At 39.8% G+C, this 15,587-nt stretch overlaps 1 protein-coding gene across 3 annotated transcripts; it reads left to right on the forward strand.

Moving 5' to 3' along the window:
- The first annotated feature begins 1,933 nt into the window (after positions 1-1,933).
- LOC136664422 (somatostatin receptor type 2-like) lies at positions 1,934-14,201 on the forward strand. Of its 3 annotated transcripts, none has more exons than XM_066641599.1 (2): positions 1,934-1,951; positions 12,301-14,201. In XM_066641599.1, exon 2 carries the CDS (start codon positions 12,347-12,349, stop codon positions 13,460-13,462), a length of 1,116 nt encoding a protein of 371 aa, XP_066497696.1. In that variant the 5' UTR covers positions 1,934-1,951; positions 12,301-12,346; the 3' UTR covers positions 13,463-14,201. The 3 variants fall into 3 exon arrangements, with proteins under 3 accessions (XP_066497696.1, XP_066497697.1, XP_066497695.1); XM_066641600.1 differs by lacking the exon at positions 1,934-1,951 and adding an exon at positions 2,203-2,252; XM_066641598.1 differs by lacking the exon at positions 1,934-1,951 and adding an exon at positions 9,290-9,428.
- The last annotated feature ends 1,386 nt before the right edge of the window (positions 14,202-15,587 follow it).

Genomic DNA, 15,587 nt, shown 5'->3' on the forward strand with positions numbered 1-15,587 from the left:
ATCAGTCTTAGCCCACTGCTATTCCTGTCCTGAGATGGACAGCAGCTGCGGCTGCCCCAAGTCAGATGGCAGCCGCTGCTGCACCAATGCTCCCTAGGCCTGCTCCTGCCCAAGCTTCTGTGTTTTCTCAACTGTCTCCTACCCTCCCTGCTGCCTTTGCTTCTCATTTTCTCTCACTCCCTCCTTCTACTCTACAGGCCCCAGTCTTTTTTCTTTTCTCATTTATTGCCCTCTTCTTCCATACTTCCCGCTTCCTCATTCTCTCAACCCCCACCCCTTCATCCCATTTTACCCCTAATTCGTCATCCCAACCCTTCCCTTTTCTCAGCCCCCTTAAATTTCTCTGCCGTTTTGTCGACGACCTGCCCTGGCCCTGTCCACCAGCCTCATGAAGTTTCTTTCTCTTCAGCAACATTGGCTCCAATCTTCTCCCAGTGCTTGGCTCTTCGATCCACCGCTTGTGTCCCTCAGTCTTAGCGAAAGGATTTTGCATCGACATTGACTCATCAGTTTTACAATGCCCTTCTACAGCTCCGCAGCCCCACGCACTATCGATGTCAGAGATCTTTTCTTTATGCTCAAGGCCAAGCCTCAATTTTCCAAGTGCTCCACCTTTTATGAAATTTCCACCTGGGCCGCTGCCTGCATGCAGGAGTGGAACATCACCTGTTACTGGGGCGCACTGGATTTAGAGCTGTATTGCTAGGTTCTCGCCGGTTGCACCACCCTTTCATGCGACATGTGCAGCAACCCATCTCGTCCCGCCACTTGATGTTCACTTCTCACTCCAACTTCTGCTTCAGCCACCACCACGACTCCCACTCCATCTACGGCCGCTGCCATGCCACGCGTTCCACGTGCAGACACCTGACCTACTTCAACAGGCAGGTGTTTCACCTCCTCGTGCAGATTCGTGCATATCTGTACGTACTGTGGCCAGACTCACGGCCAATCAAGCTGCCCCTCAGACCACTTATATTCGTCAGCAGCTGACTGATTCGTGCTCAAATTCACCACCTGACCCTTCTGTCATTCTGAGTCCGCATTCACCTACCTCCCTACCGCTGACATTTTTTGGGGGGCATGAATCATCATCCATTAAGATAACACTGTGGCTGTTAACATAATTAATAAAGGGCGTTCAGGTCACCCACACTCTCTTTACTCTTTCTCCGCCATCTTATCTGGCAATTGAGATTCAAAGCACTTTCAGACCCTCATCCCACACAGATGCCTCTATATTTAGAAGTCATCTTCCCATTTCATCCCAGCTCCACAATCTTCCAGTCATCTCGCATGACCTTATGTTTAAGGCCATAGCACCCAACACCCTCCTGACATACTGGACCAGCCAGCAAGCCTTCAGATGTTTCCACCAATAACATCCTGTTTTCATATTTCGTCCACCAAACCACCACATTGTTCCTCACCTTTGCCAGCAAACATGTTTCCAGCTCAAAAGCCTACCTGGCAGCCATCAAATTTTTCCACCAGCCTGTCCGCAGTTCTCCACATCCTTTTTTTCATCACCACCAAATCAACCTCCTCCTCCAAGGCACTAAAAGAAATGAACCCATCCTTCTCCCAGAGCACCAGCCTCTCACTTCCTACATCTTAGCATTTTGCCTCTCCACACTACACTTGGGACGTAATTTCCCAGCCATCTCCACCAAACATGAAGCTACATTCCTTCTCATTTCTTTGGCTTCCTCCACAGCTCCTTAATCCAGTTTACTTCTTCGTTCACAAATTTAGCACCAGCAATGCCATCTCCAGCAATGACATCCTCCCTAGGAATTCCCAACCACACTTGTATCCAACTTGGTCACTAGCTATGGTATACCTCCTCCTATCCTCTAGGGGGCAGGAGGGAGGTTAACATGCCTAGGGGTATAAATAGGGGAAGCCAGGTAAGAGAGAGTGTTGACATACAGGCACATGTACTCTCATTGTGAGTATGTTCTACTTATGCCACAATGCTAATATTATATTATGCTAATGATATGCTAATGCTAATATTATGCTAATGCTATTGCTATGCTAAGGCTAATTTTTTAATACCAATATGCGATTGCTAATGTGCTAAGAGCATTGTAATTGGGGGACTCATTTTAACTCTTTTATGCAGAAGGAGGTTCTTAATGTGCAGGTGGTTTGGACTGAGAACTGCTTGGAGGTTTAGCTGTACCCAAGTTCCTTCAGGTTTACATCTTCCCCATGCTGCTCACCCTTTCTGGACTACATTACAACTGGTGGGAGTCATTATCTCCTATGACATTAAGGATTTCTCCAAAACTTAAGCCCATGCTCCCATAGGCTAGGGACAAAATAAGGACTGTGTTTTGAGGGGTTATGTTTGTGGTTTTTTTTTTTTTTGAGGGTTTGTTTGGTTGTTTAATTGGTTGGCTTTGATTTGTTTTTTGGTTGTTTGCTTATGCTATATGTAAATATACTTTTGCTTATTATTAATGTTGTTAATGATTATGAATATGACAATTAGTATGCATTATTATACAGGGTGGGCCATTTATATGGAAACACCTTAATAAAATGGGAATGGTTGGTGATATTAACTTCCTGTTTGTGGCACATTAGTATATGAGAGGGGGGAAACTTCTAGATGGCTGGTGACCATGGTGGCCATTTTGGATCCAACTTTTGTTTTTGTTTTTTTTTTAATGGGAAGAGGGTCATGTGACATCAAACTTATTTCACAAGAAAAACAATGGTGTGCAGGCGGCACGGTGGCGCAGCAGGTAGTGTCGCAGTCACACGGGGCCTGGAGGTTGTGGGTTTGATTCCTGCTCCGGGTGACTGTCTGTGAGGAGTTGGTGTGTTCTCCCTGTGTCTGTGTGGGTTTCCTCTGGGTGTTCCGGTTTCCTCCCACAGTCCAAAAACACACGTTGAAGGTGGATTGATGATTCAAAAGTGTCTGTAGGTGTGAGTGTCTGTGTGCCTGTGTTGCCCTGTGAAGGACTGGCGCCCCCTCCAGGGTGTATTCCTGCCTTGCGCCCAATGATTCCAGGTAAGCTCTGGACCCAACGCGACCCTGAATTGGATAAGCGGTTACAGATAATGAATGAACAATGGTGTGCTTAGTGTACCTTTTTATTCTTTCATGAGTTATTTCCAAGTTTCTGACCACTTATAAAATGTGTTCAAAGTGCTTCCCATTCTGTTGGACTGTCAATGGGAATGGACCTCTTCTTCTACTCTTCACACACTGATAGCAATACCGCAGGAGAAATTCTAGCACAGATTTCCAGTATCTGTAGTTTCAGGTTAGAGTTTCTGGATTTTTGTTTGTTCATCCTCTTTCTGAGGACTGACCACAGGTTCTCAATTTGAATGCAATCTGGGGACTTTCCAAAATTTCAATGTTTTGTTAAGTCACTTGGTCATCACTTTTGCCTTGTTACATGGTGCTCCATCATGCAGGAAAATATTGTTCATCTCCAAATTGCTCCTGGATCGTTGGGAGAAGTTGCTCTTGGAGGATGTTTTGATACCATTCCTTATTCATGGCAGTGTTCTTAGGCAAAATACTGAGCAAACCCACTCCCTTGGATGAGAAGAAAGCCCACACATCGTCTCAGGATGCTTCACTGTCGACGTGACACAGGAGTCATAATACCGGTCACCTTATCTTCTCCAGACATTCATTTTTCCAGATGTCCCAAACAGTCTGAAGGGGGCTTCATCAGAGAAAATAACATATACTTCCTGCAGAATGTCAGTCTGTCCTTGATGTTTTTTTGAAGAGAAGTGGCTTCTTTGCTCCCCTTCTTGACATCAAGTCATCCTCCAAAATCCTTTGTCTCACTGTGTGTTCAGATGTACTCACACCTGCCCTCTGCCATTCCTGAGCAAGCTCTGCACTGGTAATGACCCAATAGCTGCATCCTCTTTGAGATGGTCCTGATGTTTGATTGACTTTCTTGGGCACCCTGAAGCCTTCTTCACTCAAAGTGAATCACAATGATTTGATATATGGTTGATTGGGGTGCTTACAAACAGCAATGTCCTCAATTGTGAAAAACTTTTGATGCAATGATGATTGCACATGTTTCCTTGGATGTAACCATGGTTAACAGAAGAAAATTTAAAAGTATCACTACCCTTGTAAAGCAACCAGTCTGTTCTTCTTATAGGCATGACAGAGTGATATCAGCTGGCTTGTCCTCATTAACCTTTTCTCCTGAGCTAACGAGATAATCACTGAAATTATGTTAGCAGACCATTTTGTAGGACTGGAATGCAGTAATTTATGTGATAAGGTTATTTTCATGACAGGGAATGACTTTGCAATTCATCTTATATTTCAAAATCTAGAGTTAATACAAATTGCCACCATAAAAACTGAGGCAGCACACTTTGTGCAAACCAAAATTTGTGCCATTCTCTAAACTTTTGACCATGACTGTATTCAAGAAGGGGAATAGTTTTACAGGAATCAGGAGTCAGGTTAATAGATAAGAGTGATATGCACTGTGATTTCATAGTAGTCAATTAGTGTGTGTTTGGAAGTTGGTATTTAGTATCCAGTCAAAATAGTTTTTAAATGCAAGTTATTACTTTTTTTTTTCTTAGAATCAACATCAAAACCGGGCAAACCTAGGTTTGCAAGAATAATTTTTTTTTGTATTATATAAAAATAATATAATCATTCATGTATGTCCAAAACATCCATATATAGGACGTCATTGAGACAAATTTAGACCCATAAATAATGTCCTGTGTTTCAAAACATTTGTGGGATAAAATACCAAAAAATGCAAAAATTTGCAAAAAATGCCACAAAACCGTGAATCTTCACTTGGCTCAAGACAAAGAATGGGCTCAAGATTACAGTTCATTGAATTGTACATTAATGCTCAGTATTCCAAACATCTGCCTCCAAAGAGTCATCAGATTTCTAAAAAGCTATTAAAAGAACACTGGGGTGGATTTACATTTAGGGGCTATGCTTTTGTTTGATATTTTAAACTGGTTTCAGACAATATATTTGTTAAAGAATATTATTTTGTTTGCCTTGACTGTTTAGCCACAAATTTTACACCCTAACAGTGAAGTTAACGGAATACCTTTTAGTAGCTTATTATCTAACTGTAGATATGGGCAGGTGTAGGCAAGTGGCTAATTGCTTGTAGCCATTGCCTGATTTATGAAGGTCAACACATCTGTCCTACTTGAGTGGTGTGTTCTCTTGTCTTTACCATGCTGAAGAGTGGATAAGAGAAATAGACCTCCTTGTCATGTTATATTTATACCCCAAGGAAACAGGAATTGTTGAATTACTATTTAAAGGTTCCTAGATACTCTGATCAAATTTATAAACTACAAAAGAAATAACAGAAATGCTTCAATTACATTTCTTTTCTAGGAATTGTTAGGACTACAGGACACTTTTTGAAAAATAATTTCTTAACCAGGGGTTTATTTTATTAATTTTTTTATTCACTTAAGTTAAAGGTTACATTTATTCTAAAATTTTCAGTGTGATTATGCTTCTGCAATAAAAACTGAATTTATTGTAAGGCTTTAAACACGTCTTAACAAGGGGTGCTTGTGGAGGGCGCTGTAGATATCTGCTTTGTAATTGCTCATAGGTGCAAGCAAAAAATGTAAAAAAAGGACCCTTTTTGGACCTTGACAAACCTAAAATATCTGTTTTTGATACCAGGATGTGGTTAATGATTATCTACTCACCTGCACTGAAAACACACATGCAAAGTGCAAATTTCCCTGTTGTCTATTTTCAACAAGACTTAATAGTGTCATCATATTGAAACGCCACATAGCTGCCTTCTAGGCCTTGGCCGTGCATTAGCTGCCCACCACACATCTTGTTTATCGAGCCATTTGAGCACAGATAACAGTCCATAAAGGGCTGATCTAACCACCAGCCAGGCCAGTATGGATTTTTCCTTGCCTGTGGGCCAACTGGAGGCCACCATTTAGAAAAGTGCAGCTGACACTAACCACACTCTCTGACCCAATATCTCTGTCTCTCTCTGTCTGTCTGGCTAATTCTCTAATTCTTTTTTTACTGTCTAATTCTCAAATTTTCTAATTTACTGGCATCTAGTACCCATATATCTTTTTATTCTTTTTTAATAAGCTTTGATATACATCTCCATAGCTATGGATTATTATAATCATACACAGGATAATATGTAAAATATCCTATGCCAATCCTTTAAAGCTTCACATAGGGCCCACCCTCACTCTATTCCTACCTGCAACCACAAAATTTATGTTGTTTAATCCTACATCTAAACCCCATAAGTTTGCTGTAGCTGTTTATGACCCAATCAGCAACCAGTTACATCTGGCAACAATTATTTCATTTAATTTCCTACACTTATCCACTAAGGTTGCTGTGACCATTTATCAGCAACCAGCTACTCTTAACAACTTGGATATCCGATTTAAGGGAAAAATGCTTTGCACTGAGGTGATATTTCAGGCTTGAAGTACTTCTGTGGTATTAAAGTTCTTTGTTGCAGAAACTGCATTTCAGTGCTTCTATTCAAAGTTATGTAAAAGCTAAATCCGTCATTAAAGGGACGTATTGCAGTTTTGTTTGTCTCCATCATGTTATAGTGACCAGAACATTTAATGATGCGCCAGGTCAAAGCCTACCCAGAATCACTGGGCACAAGGCAGGAACACACCCTGGAGGGGGCACCAGTCCCCCACAGGGCGACACACACCCACACATTCACTCACACACTCACACCTACGGACACCTTTCAGTCGCTAATCCACCAATGTGTGTTTTTGGACCGTGGGAGAAAATTGGAGCACCCGGAGGAAATCCAAGTGGACATAACACTCCACTAAAGCCTTTTATTTTTAATTTGAGGTGTTCGTAAATATGTTTAATACTTTACTTTAACACTGTTATATAACAGCACCTCTGTTACTCAAACTCTAGTCTTCTGCCAAAACAACTTGACTATGAAGCTTGCTGCTGTGTGGGATATTCAGGTTTCTGGTGGCAATTCAGTGTGCTTCAGTATATTACAGCAGTATTTGCGTTTAATGTTCATATTTTAAATCCTTCATAGTCTCATAATAAATAATAATAATATAAATGTTCTGATTTGAAGGTAAACCAAGAAAAACTTTGGAATAGTTTAATGCACTGCAGAAGCTCCAGTTTTCAGCTGTATATTTACCCATGGGCAGTTCATGAAGGGTGATTGTGTAAAGCACCACCAATAGGAAAGGGAAGAGTTTATTTTCTCTCTCATTCTACCACAGTTCTAACCAAGCTCTGCCAGAACATTTGCCCTAACTCAGAGTATCACACTCCAATCAGCATTAAGATGCGTTCCATACAATCCTGCCTCTTATGGGGTAATTTCAACATGGTTGGGAACCATTACAGGCTGCCTCTCATATATTCTAAGCTTCTTTTATGTCAAGCTGCAGAGCCTTCAGTTCATTCTCAATGGGGTCTGGGAGGACTCGCACCAACATGTTTTGTTATAATGAACATTAAATACTTATAGCATTAAGAATAAATTAAGCTTGCAGACTTTGACAAATAACCTTCTGTAAAACATTGAAAGAACACGTGTGTCTGTGGCCTGGTCAACTATGGTAAAAATAACATCATACTGATAGATTATATTCAGAAACAATGCCATACTCTCTAATAACTCTCACTGGGAACTAATTTCTTATGGGACATCCATGATAAATGAGTCATCACTCACAGCAATGAAGCAAATGATTAGATTCTGGAAAACAAAGGAAAAGAGAGTGATAATCCAGTCACAGTATGAAGGTTCCGCATTAAAATGGTGAGGGATCAGATGTGCATGGCACAACTCATCAAATAAAGGTCATAAAAATGTATCTAATGTGATATGTAACAGCTGGAATTGCTGGGGATAGAGCAATTTTTTCTAAACTATTTCACTCTCTAGTCAATTTGTTCCTGTAGGTGGGATGAATATCTTTATTAGTAAGCTGCTAAACAAATAGTCTGGAAGGCCTGCATAGATTGAACACATCACTTTTGTAACAAAACCTTGGAATGGTAATGTTTAGAGTAAAATAATTTGAAAAAAAGTATCAAAAAAATAACGCGTTTACCTCAGTAGATCTTATTAATCCAGTTTACTATTAACTCATTCATTCATTTACTCATTCCCTCATGTTTAACAGGCTAAAAATTCTCCACAAATGATGTTATTTCTACTAACATAGCTTTTGGTGCTTAGCATCAGTGACACCATGTCCTTTCATTCATTCATTATCTGTAGCCGCTTACCCAGTTCAGGGTCACGGTGGGTCCAGAGCCTACCTGGAATCATTGGGCGCAAGGCGGGAATACACCCTGGAGGGGGCACCAGTCCTTCACAGGGCAACACAGACACTCACACCTACAGACAATTTTGAGTCGCCAATCCACCTACCCACGTGTGTTTTTGGACTGTGGAGGAAACCGGAGCACCCGGAGGAAACCCACATGGACACAGGGAGAACACACCAACTCCTCACAGACAGTCACCCGGAGTGGGAATCGAACCCACAACCTCCAGGCCCCAGATGTGGTTTTGACATGGGCCAAATAACCTTTTTCCCCTTTCTTTTGGTACAGATGTTTTTGCCAAGAAACTTAGAGAAAAAAAATATATATATTAGTGTTTGACATTTAAATTTATATGTAGAAGTTTAAAATGAAAACAAAATATATTATAAAAGAAAATATATTGTTCCTTTGAACTATACTGTATTTGAGTGAAATATTTAGTATTCTATACTTCAGGATTATACTTATGTTTAAAACTACAAATTTATAAAAGTTTATGTTTTATTAGTTTGTCTTTTAAGTCCAGCAAAATCCATATTAGTCTAAATCAAATTTTTGATTTAGATCAGCTAATGTAAGTAATACTAATTTTGACCCCATTTTCTAACACTGAAACAAAAACAACAGGCTATTTATGTGTACATAGCTGCTTTATTCTGTTTAGAATTAGGGTTTATAGTATCTCCAGTTTTTGAGCACATTCTATGTCTACAGGTATTTGAGATATATAGATATATATATACAAAATTTAAAGAACCGTTTAATTAAAAAAAAACGTTCAGCTGCAATAGAGCCATGTGCCGCACTCGCCAAAATACAGCACGACTCTCAGACTCTCTCTCTCTCTGTATATATGTGTGTGTGTGTGTGTGTGAGTGTGACTCGCTGTCATTCTGGTCTCTCTCTCTTGCTCTCTCTGTCGCTCTATTTTCTTCTCGTTCTCGGTGTCATCGCTGAGCATTCACTTCTAGCCTCTTTGAGGACTTCAGCTCAGGCTTAACTCTCATTTCCGTTAAGAGCAGGAACAATACTATTTTTTTTTCAAACAGGACTACAGTGATATGGTCAGCGCCTTCTTTCTTCAACCGTATTTCTGAAGGTAAGAAACTCAATGCATGGACCTAAACTAACATTTAACGAACGAGGGACCGATGTACCCTTTCACTGTTGCTCGGAACGACGATTAATAAAACATAACGTGTATTGAGACTTTGATAAAGATAAACAATAATGCTTCCCATTCAATGCAAGGGTTTAAATTTATTGAATTTATTAGGAGAAAACGGAATTTAAATTTGAATTTAGCACAGGGATTATGCTATTTTCTTCAGAGATGATAAATGAATGCAATAAGTCTAATTCATTTCAAAATGCAATAAGTCTAATTCATTTCTCTTCTCCTAATAATCTGTTACCACTTGTGATCATGTCTGTGCAATCAGCGTGTCTGCAAGACCTTTATCAAGTCCCCTAATGCGACTTAATCATAAGGTCATTGACTATACCCCCAAAACTCATCTCTGTTAATCAGAGCGACAGATTTAGAAGTTATTTCCCCAAAAAAGTCCACTAGTGCCTTAAAAGGGGCATGTACGTGATGCTACACCACAGCTTTCTTACAGCTCAAAAACTCCACCTCACATGTTGATTGGCTTCATATATTAATGATGTAAGAAACCCTGAATTTGCCCATTTCAACATTGCAACATGGCAGCTTCAAAGCAAAAATCCTCAGCCATGTTTCCAACTGCTTATTTAACACATGATGTATCTTCTAGCATCTAAAAACACAACAACGAGATGTTAACAAGATAAACTGTTATACTTTTATAAATTTGTTATACTTGTTATACATTTTAAGTGCAGAGGGCATTTAACAGTTGTATGCATTTATTGAAACAATTTAGGTAACATTAATTGAAATGGTTAAAGATGGAGCACTTTAAGTTAAGTTAATTGTCTGTGGTATTGTAGACCACCATTTTAGGTTTTATATATACTGACAAAATATAAATGGTTCTCTAATAAGAGAGGTTTAATTTATGGTTTAACCTTATATAAATGGTACTTTTTGTGCTAAAGTGCTTCTCTATGGCAAATCTCTATCTACCCATATCTGTTCATCTATATATACATAGAGAGACAGAGGGAGAGAAGAGAGGCTGGGCTATATGATGATCAGCAGTGTGTGTCATTACAAAAAGAACATTATTAGTCTTGTTTATCTGGATTAAGAGGAATAGTTTCTAATAATATATTTTTAAATGGGCGGCACGGTGGCGCAGCAGGTAGTGTCGCAGTCACACAGCTCCAGGGGCCTGGAGGTTGTGGGTTTGATTCCAGCTCCGGGTGACTGTCTGTGAGGAGTTGGTGTGTTCTCCCCGTGGGTTTCCTCCGGGTGCTCTGGTTTCCTCCCACAGTCCAAAAACACGCGTTGCAGGTGGATTGGCGACTCGAAAATGTCCGTAGGTGTGAGTGAATGTGTGTGTGTCTTTGTTGCCCTGTGAAGGACTGGCGTCCCCTCCAGGGTGTATTCCCGCCTTGCGCCCGATGATTCCAGGTAGGCTCTGGACCCCCCGCGACCCTAAATTGGATAAGCGGTTACAGATAATGGATGGATGGATGGATATTTTTAAATGTAGCACTGCAAGTTTTGTTTTCCAAATGATCACAAAATCTAAATGAATAAAGTGGGCTTTTGCCATAGATGTATTATCAAACTTGTCTGTAAAGTTTATAATAGGAGCTTTATTCCAGCTATTTCCAGACAGGAAAATTCCAGCTTTTGTTCTTTTCAAAGATATTTTTAAGTCCAAAATGTATATACAGCTACACAACCCACATTTATGAATCAAACAATGTTCCAAAAACTCCTCATTGTATAATGTATATGTATAAAAAATGTAGAAGACATACTAACCCTTTCTGTCATTTTTCTCTCACCAGCAAATCAGATATCTTTAATCCAGTATCTTTAATTCTGTAAAAAAGTTGATTAATTATCCTAATAAACATCTGATTCTAATGTTATTGCCTGTCTCTGAGCTCCTCCTACACTGCATTAAATGACCCACCAAGCTGATGCTTGGAGAATTCCGTTTGGTCCCATACCTGTGTCAGTTACTTGAAAAGGATTAATTCAGTGCAAACACACTTTGCTTAATAAATAAAATTGAGCAAGTGTGACACACTAAAGACCTTTGCTTTGGGACTGTGTTTGCCTAACGAAGGAAACTGTAAAGCAAAGGGCAATGCTTTCACAAGTGATTGAATTGAGATCAGGATTGTGAGAGATGATTCTAGTGATTGTTTCACCATAGGGGTTAACATGAATTACCATGTTCAGCGCTGTATAAAACTCATAATGTTCAAGCCATTTGGTTTGGACATTGTGCTTACACATATTGATCTTCTGGAATCAATAGGGGTTACACAGATGAAACTATGTGTCAGTATAGCTCAATGTCACACTCACAGTAAAACTGTACACCACTATGTCATAGTCATAATGTTAATATTTGTTTTTTCTGCATTCTGAGAATGCTATTGCGATATTCTACAACTCTGACTAAGAAACCCTTGGAAAAATAGTTGCAATAAATTAAATATATGATAGAAGAGGAAATTGACAATGTGAGTGTTATTTGTATTCCTTTCCACATAATAGCAACAAACAGCAGAAGGGTGACAAAATCCACTCAGCTTCACCAAAAATATTATCAACCATTCCTAAATTTAGCATGTTACCAGGCAATAACAAATAAATGTCATCTAATATCTACACATAACTAGGGCAGTATGCAATTTTCAAGGCATCAGAGTCAATACGGTTCATACTGTCAACACTGGGATGTTACTTGCCTGAAAATAGACAAGGGAACTATTATTATAATTATTATTGCAAATAATTGCAGAGTTGTATACACTTTGTTCTGATTATTAATTTACTTTTGCCTTTCTTCTTCATCCAGGGATGGCTCATATTCAAGAATGCCTGTGATCTGAGCAAGAAGCAACATGGATTCTTGGATATTTCCGCCATCACCCCCCAACCTGTCTGAGCCCCTCATGTATGACAGCTTTATGCTAGGCAATGACACAAATGAGATCCTAGGGAATGTCACTAACACCAGCTTCACCAGGACTGGCACAGTGGTCATCACCTTCATCTATTTTGTGGTTTGTGCTGTAGGGCTCAGTGGAAATTCTCTGGTCATCTATGTAATCTTGCGCTATGCCAAGATGAAGACAGTCACCAACATCTACATTCTCAACCTGGCTGTGGCTGATGTGCTGTTTATGTTAAGCCTGCCCTTCATTGCTATACAGCTAGCCCTAGTCCACTGGCCCTTTGGTGCGGCACTTTGCCGTGTGGTCATGACTGTCGACTCTTTTAATCAGTTCACTAGCATCTTCTGTCTGATGGTGATGAGCATCGACCGCTACTTGGCTGTGGTGCATCCCATCAAGTCCACCAAGTGGAGGAAACCTCGTGTGGCCAAGACCATTAATCTAGCAGTGTGGGTAGTATCCCTGCTCGTCAACATGCCCATTGTCATCTATAGTGGCTTGATCACCAAGCCAGATGGCTGCTTCTGCTCCATTGTGTGGCCTGAGCCACAGGAGGCTTACTACACAGCCTTCATGTTCTACACCTTCTTCCTGGGATTCTTCTTGCCCTTGATGGTCATTTGCATGTGCTATCTCCTTATCATAATCAAAGTGAAGTCTTCGGGGATAAGGGTAGGCTCCTCTAAAAGGAAGCGGTCAGAGAGAAAAGTGACACGTATGGTTTCCATTGTAGTGGCTGTGTTTGTGTTCTGTTGGCTGCCGTTTTATGTCTTCAATGTAACCTCAGTGACAGGCACCATTAACACCACACCAATCTTGAGGAGCACCTTCGCGTTTGTGGTGGTGCTGGGATATGCCAACAGTTGTGCCAACCCCATCTTGTATGCCTTCTTGTCTGAGAACTTCAAGAAGAGCTTCCAGAACGTCCTGTGCCTCAAAAAGGTAGGTGGCCTGGATGAGATTGAGCGTAGTGACAGCAGGCAGGACAAGTCTCGGATGATGAATGACCCCACAGAGACTCAGAGCACTCTGCTGAACGGAGAACTGCAGACCAGCATCTGAGAGGAGCCAGTCGTCTCTCAACTTGTAGGCACATACGGTAATGGTGCCAGAGATAAATGTATAAGTAAGCTGAAAGAGAACTGAGAAGGAAAATATGGCTACATTCATTAGATGTGCAAGTACCGCTCAGGAGGCATTTGTAACAAGAATGTCTGTTGGTTTCCCAGTTTGCAAAAGACAGGACTTGCCTGTTGTTTCCAGTGTAACGTCATCTTGAACATTTTCAAAACCTAAATAAGACTCACTTAATATTTCTGGACTATTATTAAGACATTTACTTATTGCTAAGGCAAAATTTAGTTGAAATCCTGATGAGCCAACATGGGAACTTATAGTCTTTTGGTGTCATTCCAAACAGGAGATCATGAGGACCATGTATCTGTGTTAAAAACCTATTATGTCATTTATGTTATTAAGTGCCACCACTAGTAGTCATAATTATTATTTTTTTTGATTACTGTAAAATTAAGGTGTCTACAAGCATATCACCACCTATGAATATGTATTATTTACAGAATGGGACTGAATGTCTGTATTTATGTGACTCAGCCCGAATGTACAATTTTGCATTTAACTCTTACTGGCTCAAAAAATTATTCATTGACACATATAATATTATGTAGAATAGTTGACAGTGTTTGCTAAGACCTCTGAGAAGTATGTCATTAAAATTAATTGTCCCTCTCTTATCCTCATGTAGCCTATCTAGAGTATTTATTAGCATAACTGCTGGCATAACACTAACCAAACTGCTGCTAGATTGTATAGATTTTTCTATCTGAAAATGTCATAGTCTTTGATATTGTTATTAGTACTGTTTAAAATTTTACTCCTTTCAGTAGGCCGTAGAATATTAGTTACTTAAGAAACCAAATATTTTTTGACAAGCAAATGTATTGAAAATACTTTCATTTTAGTCACTAAGAAACAGGGACATGGGAGGCATTTTAAATTGGGGTGCTGATGGTGACTTTATGTCAAATTGTATACCACAGTCTTTAATTGAAATGCCAAGCAGTGTCAGAATGTGTTCAAATCTGGCATTTTATTACAGATCCACGTATAACATATCAACATACCTAGAGGTCATTCAATGTGGACAACAGGATTTACCATGAGAGATGTAAATATAACAACAGATAGGGAAAATATTTTATGTTATTTGCGTATAACAAAAGAGATACAAACACAGATGCACACAAATGCAAAATATTGCGCAAAACATATGCTATATATTACAACTGTTAACATCTGGTTTTGCTTAAGATTTAGTACTTGTGTGTATCTGGGGAATTATATATACACACCTGCACGATGACACACCTTCGAAGGCAGCCATGAGAAGATGGAGCACTAGAGCATGGAGAAGTGTTTCTCCAGCAGCTCTCTAGTCCTCAGAGATGTCAAATTGTGAAGGGCTAGAACATGTCCCCTCCTGGGTTCTCATGTTCCTTCTGATTGCAGCTGCATTGGTTTCTCTCATCCTCACAAACCCACTCCAGCAGAGCTGAGAACATCTCTCTTTTAAAAATGAATAGCAGTTTACTGGTGTCATAGCATTCATCTGCTTGAAGGGATTGCCTGCCATTCAGTGTGCCTTTTTTCTAATGTGTGGGTTTGTGTATGTGAGAGATGGTATTCTATTTGTATAGATATTCCTGCTTATGGACAGTCACTCTAGCTTTTATTCCACGTTTGTGTCATATCAGCAAAATAATTAGTTAAACAATGACATAAAGACAAGAAACACAATGACCTGAAAAATGTTCAACAATTACAGGACATGCACACAAACCACTACAATTCTGTAACACACTATATGGCCAAAAGGATGTGGTCACTTAAACCAGACATTTATTATTAGGAAGGTTTATAGGTAGTTTGCCATTCACAAGAGCATTAGTGAGATTATGAAATTGCATGGTTAGTTGTGGTCCACAAATATATACTCCCACTTTCCCAATCTTCCTCCCAAAAAGCTTCTCAAACCCTCAGCCAGAGAAAAAAGTTCCACACATACACCTCTAGCTAATGCTTGGCAGTGTGCTGTCAACTTAAGCTCAGACAAAGCTGCGCTAAAGTATTCCATTTCATTGTTGCTTTTCTTTGGAAAAGCAGCAAGTAG

This window comes from Hoplias malabaricus, chromosome 13 (assembly GCF_029633855.1).
Source record: "Hoplias malabaricus isolate fHopMal1 chromosome 13, fHopMal1.hap1, whole genome shotgun sequence".
Lineage (NCBI taxonomy): Eukaryota > Metazoa > Chordata > Actinopteri > Characiformes > Erythrinidae > Hoplias > Hoplias malabaricus.